This window comes from Juglans microcarpa x Juglans regia, chromosome 1S, assembly GCF_004785595.1.
Source record: "Juglans microcarpa x Juglans regia isolate MS1-56 chromosome 1S, Jm3101_v1.0, whole genome shotgun sequence".
In the NCBI taxonomy this organism is placed as follows: domain Eukaryota; kingdom Viridiplantae; phylum Streptophyta; class Magnoliopsida; order Fagales; family Juglandaceae; genus Juglans; species Juglans microcarpa x Juglans regia.
Genome location: NC_054595.1, coordinates 17,192,194 through 17,201,248, shown reverse-complemented (window position 1 = coordinate 17,201,248; position 9,055 = coordinate 17,192,194). Strand labels below are relative to the sequence as shown.

The 9,055-nt window shown below is 34.6% G+C and overlaps 1 protein-coding gene across 1 annotated transcript; it reads left to right on the top strand.

Annotated features, from left to right (window-relative positions):
* The first annotated feature begins 5,004 nt into the window (after positions 1-5,004).
* On the top strand, positions 5,005-8,814 carry LOC121247031 (GPN-loop GTPase QQT2). The gene is made up of 7 exons (XM_041145364.1): positions 5,005-5,128; positions 5,264-5,373; positions 5,696-5,834; positions 5,979-6,205; positions 6,982-7,272; positions 8,024-8,229; positions 8,368-8,814. Exons 2-7 carry the CDS (start codon positions 5,275-5,277, stop codon positions 8,654-8,656), a joined length of 1,251 nt encoding a protein of 416 aa, XP_041001298.1. The 5' UTR covers positions 5,005-5,128; positions 5,264-5,274; the 3' UTR covers positions 8,657-8,814.
* The last annotated feature ends 241 nt before the right edge of the window (positions 8,815-9,055 follow it).

The following is a 9,055-nucleotide window of genomic DNA, read 5'->3' as shown; positions in this document are numbered from 1 at the left end:
AGACTCCAAACGGTGTGTTTGAGTTAGTGGGTTAGTAGTCAATAATTAGACGCAGTGTTTTATATACTGTTATTTCCTTGCTGTTTTTATGGGTCATCTTAACTTTCTCTGGACAGTTAGTTACATGTCAGGAAATGAAGAATCAAAATAAATGAGAGAGGAAGAGAGAATCATCGAAAAACATCTGGGAAATATAGTGTTTCTTCCTTTGGAGGTTAAGGGCATTCCCTCGAAAAACCCTAATAAATAGAAGTTATTCAAGCCTTTGAGCCATTTTCACAAACACTTATTGTGCATCTTCTTCCTTGCATTCTGACAGCATCATCTCCTTTCTTCCAGCGCCAACTTGTTACATCCAACAATACAAATTAGTCCCAACCCAGTAGCCATATAAGAGGAATTCACAGATAGGGTACAAGGTGCTTAACATGCTAGCTAGAGTGGCGACGGCGTGGTGGCTGCCTGAGATATTACCAATGACTCTGGTGAGGGGCATGGCTACGGCAGAGAGGGAAGAAGGTTGAGAGAGTGAGAAGCGAAAACAATGGGACCGAGGAACAGAGATACCGATGGACTACTAGCAACGACGAGCTCGGTGCGGCGACGATGCGATGGTGCCGACGAGGTGGGGTAGAAGGCCATGGCTGGGAAGGGTGAAGAGCAATATTTGGCGCTGGAAAGGAAGAAGTAAGGAAAGAAAAAAGAAACTGTTTGTTTTCACAACTCATCTCAATTCATTTCATCTAATCATTACAAATTTCCACACAAAATAAAATAAACAATTCAACTTTTTTCAAATTCTAATTTCCACATCGAGCGGATCACCCGCGAGAAGGTGAATGGGTCCACGGTCAACATCGACATCAATCCATCCAATGTGGTAATCACCAAGCTCCGCCTCGACAAGGACCATAAGTCCCTCCTCGACTGCAAGGCCAAGGGTCGCTCTGTTGCGGACAAAGACAAGGGCTCTGAATTCACCACCGAGAATATCATGCAGATTGTCGATTAATTCAATATATCAAGAAAACATTTTTCTGGGACTCTCGAGCTTTTGTTATTACCTTTAGTATGTTTTTAAATGTTATATTTGTTGGATCTAAATATTTGGGTCTCTTGGAGATCTGGATGTTTTGGTGTTTAGTGATGAATGAGAAATTTATGAGTTTATGCTAAAAAAAAAATTAGTAAAAAACAACAATTAATGAAACAAGATAAGGAAGCAATGACTAACAAATATAGGGTATTCAAAAGTAGAGAAGCAACAATCGACTAATGGAAAAATTATTGAAATTTCTTAATAAACAAAATTAAAAGTATAAGGAATCATTTAAGTATCATTGCTTTATAAAAAAAAAAAGAGTAAAAAATTCACTAATGCAGATTTTTAACAACAATAAACTATAGAGAGCCTTGTGTTAGTAAGTCATAAAAATCATTTGGTCAGCCCGTTTATGCTAGAGAGCTTTAAGGGTGATCCCGGTAGTGTTTCTTCAAGATATAGCATATAGGAAATCCTTTCTTTTAAAAATTCTATCTCAATATTAATTTTGATAAATAAATTTCCATACATTTCTACTAGATAATTTTTTGTAAAATATCTAAGTTGCAACTTGCAAGTGAGTATAAAACAATTGCAAATATTAATGTAATTAACTAATATATGGTATGAATATCAATTAACTAACCTATCACCAATTCACCATTAACTAATTACTAATATCTACATCTAATTAAAGTTCTAATTTATTAGATAACGTTTTGTAAAATACCCAATACAATTATTTATTAATCATATACAAAATGTAAGAACTAAAAAGTTTAATATATTGACAATTATCATAATACATTGGCATACTCTAAATTATTAACAAATTAGTAATTAACATTATAAATATAAATATAATTATTTGTCTTTTTAATAAGTTAATTAAATAATCCACATTTAATAATTTACTTAATTTTAATTTTACTAATTTAAATAATTTTTTCATTAATTTATATTCCAAAAATATAAAATAATCACAAGCTAAAAATATACCTCATTCAAGAATCAATAAACGACATTGTTTAGTATAAAATTGGACCTAAATAGCGTCATTTAAATCCACTGGGCGAGCAAAATTGAAATTGAGTTGCGTGAAATGGCTCCGTTTGAGTCCAATTTCAATCCAAATTTCAACATTACTTTTCAACACTAAAATGACTTTATCTTTTCTCAACACTTCCTGAGAATGCTTCATCAAATTGAAACTTACCACATACTCTAGGCAATAATCAACACATGCTTAAGTGAATCAGTTGTTGTTTCAAACAAACTTTAATTTCTAAATTCCATACACTCCAAGCAATAGTAAAAAAGATGAAACCAATTACATCATCTTTCATAAGAGTTCACACTATCTCATCAAAGCAAGTAGAATTAGATAACAAAAGAAATAATTGATTGCATCTAGAATTCCAAATCTGGGTTACCTTGAAGCATAGACACAAAGCATGAATTTGACAAATTCCACACAATCAATCTAACAATACACCCTGCTTCATTAAGTTTAATTTTGTTGGAAGGCTATCTTTACTAGCCCTCCAAGCAAAGTTTTTAACCTTGGAAGGAAGAGATAAATTTCACAATTTTTTTCAATAGATTGAACACCTTCTGGACTATATTCTTTCAACCTAGACAGAATTTGTACTTATCCCCAATCCAAAATGATAACCAAATTTAATAGTATACTGTCCACTCTTATATGCCCCCCAAACAAACTTATCAACAACCAAAGAATGCAAAGGAGTTTGTCAAATTGAATCAGCCATAAGAGAGGGAAAAACTGTTTGTATCAAATCAACAATCCACTTTCTAGGGTGTGCATCAAGGAACATATTTACATTTGCATCTGCTAGTAACAAAGTAGAACTTTGAACACCAAGAGGATCTAAGCTTGCTAAAATCTATCGATTAGTCTAAACATTAATGCTCTTACCACTTCCAATTCTCCAATAACAATCTTTGTTTAGAATATTCTTTGTTGTACACAAACTCCTCCAACATAAGAAGAATTACCTCTAATTTCAGATTGTAGGAAAGAAGAATTAGGAAAATACTTGGCTTTAAACCTCTTAGCCAACAACAAATCAGGATTAGTCATCAATCTCCATCCCAGTTTTGCAAGAAGTGCAAGATTGAATAATTCCAAATCCCGAAATCCCAAAGCTCCATTCAATTTAGAAACACACCTTATTCCAACTAACCCAATGCATCTTTAGTTCAGATACTCTTTGATCCTACCAAAATCTAGCAAACATATGTTCGACCTGTTTACACAACAATTTGGGTAATTTGAAACAACTCATAGTAAAAGTTGGAAGAGCTTAGGCCACAACTTTAATTACTATTTCCCTACCAGCTTGCAGTAATAGTTTTTCTTTCTACCATTGTAGTTTATTCTAGATACGAAACTTTAAATCTTGAAAAGTTACTGATTTGGAACACCCCACAAAAGATGGCAACCCCAAATAACGATCATATGCTTGGATAGAATTGACATGCCAAATATACTCGATAGCTTGAACTTCTTCTATGCCAGCATTTTTGCTAATCAATAATTTTGTTTTGTTCAGATTTAGTTGTTGTCCAAAGGCATCTTCATAAACTTGTAACAACTCCATAATAGTTTCATTTTTAGCAACAATTACTTTGCAAAACAACAAATTATCATCAATAAAAAATAAATGGCTAATTGCTAGTACGACATTACAAATTTTGATCCACATAAGTCTTCTCTTAATGATAACATCTTGAATAAGAGCAAATAATCATTCCACACATAAAACAAATAAGTAGGATGACAAAAGATCTCATTGTCTTATCCTCTTGAGGGTACAAAGGATGAAGAAGACACACCATTAATTAAACCCCAATTTTAGCAACATGTGTTCAATGAATTGTCACTCCACCCTATCATAAGCCTTACTCATATTCAATTTAATTGACATAACTCCACATTTTTCCCTCCTTCTCCACTTTATAGAATGAACAACCTCATATGCAAGAAGAATATTATTAGTAATAATTCTCTTTGGTACAAACGCATATTGGCTAGAAGAAATAATATTTGGCAAAAGAGATTTCAGCCTATTTGCAATCATCTTTACAATTAGCTTATAGATCACATTGCATAGACTAATAGGTAGAAACTCTTGGAATTTTTCAGACTTATTTTTCTTTGGGATAAGGATAATAAAAGTTTCATTCAACTCCAAAGAAACCATACCTTGATGTAGAATAGACAACACTGTTTTGCTAACCTTTTTTCCAACTATTTGCCAATATTTCTGAAAAAAGAGTAGCGACATCTCATCTGGGCCCCGTGCTTTCATCGATTGCATCTGGAATAAGGCTTCTTTCACTTCCCCAACGGTATAGGACGGTAAAAGTGCTTGGTTCATCTCATTAGTAACTTTTGAAGGCTTACATTATATGTTATATGGTGGGTGATTGGGTGTAAACTGCGAAGAGTAATCTTGTCAAGTAAACAAACGTGTAGATGATATGCATTTTTAAGGAAATGTTTGGAAATAATTTTCATTTCATTCCATCTCATTTCATTTATTTTCTTCCCAAACATCATTCTAACAAAAACACTTTTAAACTAATCATTACAATATTTTCAAACTAATTATTACAATTTCTCCAAATTTTTAAACAAAAAACAATTCAACATTTTTAAATCCTAAAATAAAAATTATATTTTAAAAATAGCTTTTATTTAATTTTTTATTTCTCATTTTTCAAAACTTAATAAATATTTAATTTAAACTATCTCCCTACTATTTATAAATCATCTTATTATTATTATAAAATTTTCACGTTATCTCATTTTCATACATCTCCTAAATGTCTGTTAGATTTTTACAGTGGAAAACATTCGCTCATATCTATTGGATAAATAATTTTCTTTCATAATCGATACTACGGTTTATTTTCATCAATAAGCTTACTTAAAAAAAAAAAATAAAAACCACGTGCGTGTAGACGGTGTAAACGCGGGTTCAGAACAAAGCAACCCTACTAAAGTCCCTTTCGACGCTCAGACGCTAGCCAGTGATCCATCTCTTTGCTACTTCCTCTGTAGGTCTCTCTTCTCTCTCTAAACCCCAAATCTTCTGTCCAAACTAGTTTTCCTTCTGATTGCCCCCAATTAGAAAAAGAAGTAAAAGAAAGCTCAGAATCTGATTTCTATTGTTGGTGGATATCATATTGCAGTTTCGTGCAAAATGGACATTGATTCTAATTTCCACAATCTGAACATCAAGGCAACGAACGAAGGAGGCGTTTCAATGCAAGTGGAATCCAAGGACTCGTCAAGCACTCAAGTAATGTGCTCTCTCTCTCTCTCCCCCTCTGTATTGCTATTTTGAATATTTATCTCTTTGTTTGCTGATTTTATTCTGAGTATTTCATTTTCATATGTTTTATTTGCAATGAGGTTAAAAAATTTTAATATCGAGTTTAGGGTTTCTTTGCACTGGCTCCAAATTACAGAAGCATCTACTATATACTCCCTCAAAATTGTTGTTTTCGGGGCTCCACACCTTTTTTGTTGCTTGTTCTGACTAACCCTATTCAGATTTTGAGCTTAATTTTGTTATTTTGAATTGTGTACATCACTTATTATTGTTTGATTCTCCATCAAAGGCAGAGGGTAAGGAGACAGAGGAGCTTAATAAGTCAATGGATAAGCTGCATATTGAGGGTTCATCATCTGGGCAAGCTGAAACTTCACCGGCCAACTTCAGGAAGAAACCAGTTATCATTATTGTTGTAGGAATGGCAGGTAATGTAGTAGAATCGTAGTAGTAAATTTGTTTGAAAGTTCATTTGCTATGTTTTGTCTATTTGTGGCTGGGATTTTAAAAATATTTGATTCTGTTAGTATTTGGGAGATAATTCTTTAAAGATATGTTTTGCGTATGCGTAGGGAGTGGAAAAACAACGTTTCTTCATCGGCTGGTTTGCCACACCCAGGCTTCCAACATCCGGGGTTATGTGTTGAACCTTGACCCTGCTGTGCTGACTCTCCCATTCGGTGCTAACATTGATATAAGAGATACTGTGAAGTACAAGGAAGTGATGAAGCAGTTCAATCTAGGACCTAATGGTGGAATTCTGACATCACTTAACTTGTTTGCTACAAAGTTTGATGAGGTAAAGATTACCCATGAAAAATCTACGAATTCTGACATCACTTATCCGATCCAGCTTCACCTCTGCTGTTGATGAGGCCACGTCACTGTGACCTCTCGTATGGGTGGTTTTGCACCCATTTTTCAGTGTCCCTTTTGGAGTATCGCAATTATAAAGATCCCAGGATAAATGGTTAGATTGGATTTGGCTGGTTTAATCATATAGACTACACATATGGTACCCACCTGCGGGTAGCCCAAGTGGTAAGGGCGAACTTGTGTGCATGAGCCCAATGTCACAGGTTCGATTTCCCCTAGGATCAAACTGCGATTTAAGTGGGAGGCCATGGCGGTGGGTTGCTGTGCTAGTCTCCCCGAGGGTTTAGGTTTCTTGGGTGAGTCTTAAGCGTTCTGCCGTGGGGTGGTTCCCCCGCCATTAAAAAAAAAAAAAAAAAAAAAAACAACAACACAAACAAACATATGGTATGGTATCCATCACTGTGCTTGCATATGCCAAGCTCTTTTTTAACTATGGATACTATGTAGCATTGAACTAGCACGCTAAGGCAACGCTCTTATATATGTCCCATATACCTGGGTTTTTGCCTATTCTTATGATCAATAAAATTATGTTTACTGATAAAAAAAAAAAACTATGGGTACTATGTAGCAGTAGGATCAGCTTATTTTTGAGTTGGTTGATGTTCTTGCTTCAATTTTTGTTGTTTTATTTATTCTCTTCTTTATATCCCACCAAGTGTTTATATCTATAATAATTGTTGTAATTTTCAATACCAGGTTGTTTCTGTTATAGAGAGCCGAGCAGATCAGCTTGATTATGTTCTTGTAGATACTCCTGGACAGATTGAAATATTCACTTGGTCGGCTTCTGGTGCTATCATTACAGAAGCTTTTGCTTCAACCTTCCCTACTGTTATCACTTATGTAGTCGATACACCTCGTTCGTCAAGCCCAGTGACTTTCATGAGCAATATGCTATATGCTTGTAGTATACTTTACAAGACAAGGTTGCCTGTTGTGCTGGCATTCAACAAGACTGATGTGGCTCAACATCAATTTGCCTTGGAGGTATCATTTTAATTGATCATTTCTTGGATTTCTTTGAGCAATCTAAATTTAATCCCTGGGTTAACCCAATATAACTTATCAAACAAGGAAAAAAAAAGAGTTAACCCAGATTTAGCCTATAAACACAACAAACAAACTAGGTACCTGAATAAGATTTGCCTATTCTATGCTTTAAATCTAAACATATTGATAATTCTATTTCTTGTGAACTTGTTAAATTTTATTCTAAAGAAGTGGGAGCTTTGCATTTTCAAAGGTTCAGCAAATATAAGACGTCATAAATTATCACCTATCGAAAAAGAAAAAGAAAAAGACGTCATAAATTATCAACACAGAAGCATCAACTTTTAAATGAGATAATGTTATTCTTGTAATGTGAAATTTTTGTTAGTTTGATTCTGGTGTCAAGGTTATCTTAAAATACTTAAGCTGGTCGTTAGTTATTTTAAATATTTTTGCTACTTTCTCTTCAAAGCCAAATGGGGAAAATAGAGAGAAAATAAACATCCTCTCTTCTCTCCACTTATCTTCTTTTCTGAAAATTCAAATTGGATTCTCTTCCTTTTGCCCTTTTTTAAACCAATATTTTGATATGACGGTCAAAATCAGATTCTCTGGACACAGCTGTTTCTCACCCTGTGTATGGGACTTTGAAAATTTCTCCATTCCCTTTGTTGTATGTTTAACTTACATAAAATATATGTTTTGTTATGTATTCATATCCTGGTCTTGGATGCTGATATGCATGCAGTGGATGGAAGACTTTGAGGCATTTCAAACAGCAGTAAGTTCAGATCAGTCATACACATCGACTTTAAGTCAGAGCCTTTGCCTTGTGCTAGATGAGTTCTACAAGAATTTACGTTCTGTTGGAGTGTCGGCTGTCTCTGGTGCTGGAATGGAGGCCTTCTTCAAGGCCATTGAAGCAAGTGCTGAGGAATACATGGAAACCTATAGGTATTGCTCGAACTTGATAAATGATCCCCCTTTTTTCCTCCACTCTAGTTTTATTGAGTGAGGATGCCATTGCTCTCTTAATACTTCGTGTAAACAATAAAATCCCTACTAATTTTGATGCTCTTCTTCATTGTATAGGGCTGATCTTGACAAGAGACGGGCAGAGAAGCAGCGGTTGGAGGAAGAGCGCAGGAAGGAAAACATGGATAAATTAAGGAAGGATATGGAACAGTCTAGGGGAGAAACCGTTGTGTTGAGCACTGGTCTGAAGGACAAAGAAGGCAGGAGAGAAACCATGATGGATGAGGAAGATGAAAAACTAGAAGAGGAAGATGATGATGATGATGACGACTTCGAGAGATTTTCGGAGGAGGAAGATGTTATAGATGAGGATGAAGATGAAGAAGTTGCTAGATTCTCCTTTTAGTACACCTATGCTGATGTAATCTTCTTGAAAGAAAAATTTTTGTACAGGGCTTATCAAGTAACTAAACCTGTAATTTAACGCCGCATAGGATTGTGGTAGTTGTGTTTGCCATTTACATATCTCAGCGAAAGAAGTTTCTGCAGTTTGATTTGATTTTAGCATTACTTCTCTCTATAATTGAGCTTTAGCTGTTTGTCTTGATATTTTAATTTAACCCTATTGTTCCTCATAAAAGTACACAAGTTTTCAAATTTTGCTGGGCACAGTGCATTCTTGCAACTCTTGGGTTACCCCCTTTGCCCTTTCTAGTTTCTACCTCTATTAGCGATGTACCCATGTGATGCTATATATTGATTAGCGAAATAGATAGAGAATTAAGGAAGTATTATGCATTTATGA

What these genes read in the sequence shown, in the direction of transcription:
- LOC121247031 (XM_041145364.1), top strand. Translation starts at nt 5,275, where the DNA reads ATGGACATTGATTCTAATTTCCACAATCTGAACATCAAGGCAACGAAC. An exon ending in TTGCTACAAAGTTTGATGAG is followed by an intron (nt 6,206 to 6,981) that starts GTAAAGATTACC and finishes TTTCAATACCAG; the next exon opens with GTTGTTTCTGTTATAGAGAG. An exon ending in GAATACATGGAAACCTATAG is followed by an intron (nt 8,230 to 8,367) that starts GTATTGCTCGAA and finishes TTCATTGTATAG; the next exon opens with GGCTGATCTTGACAAGAGAC.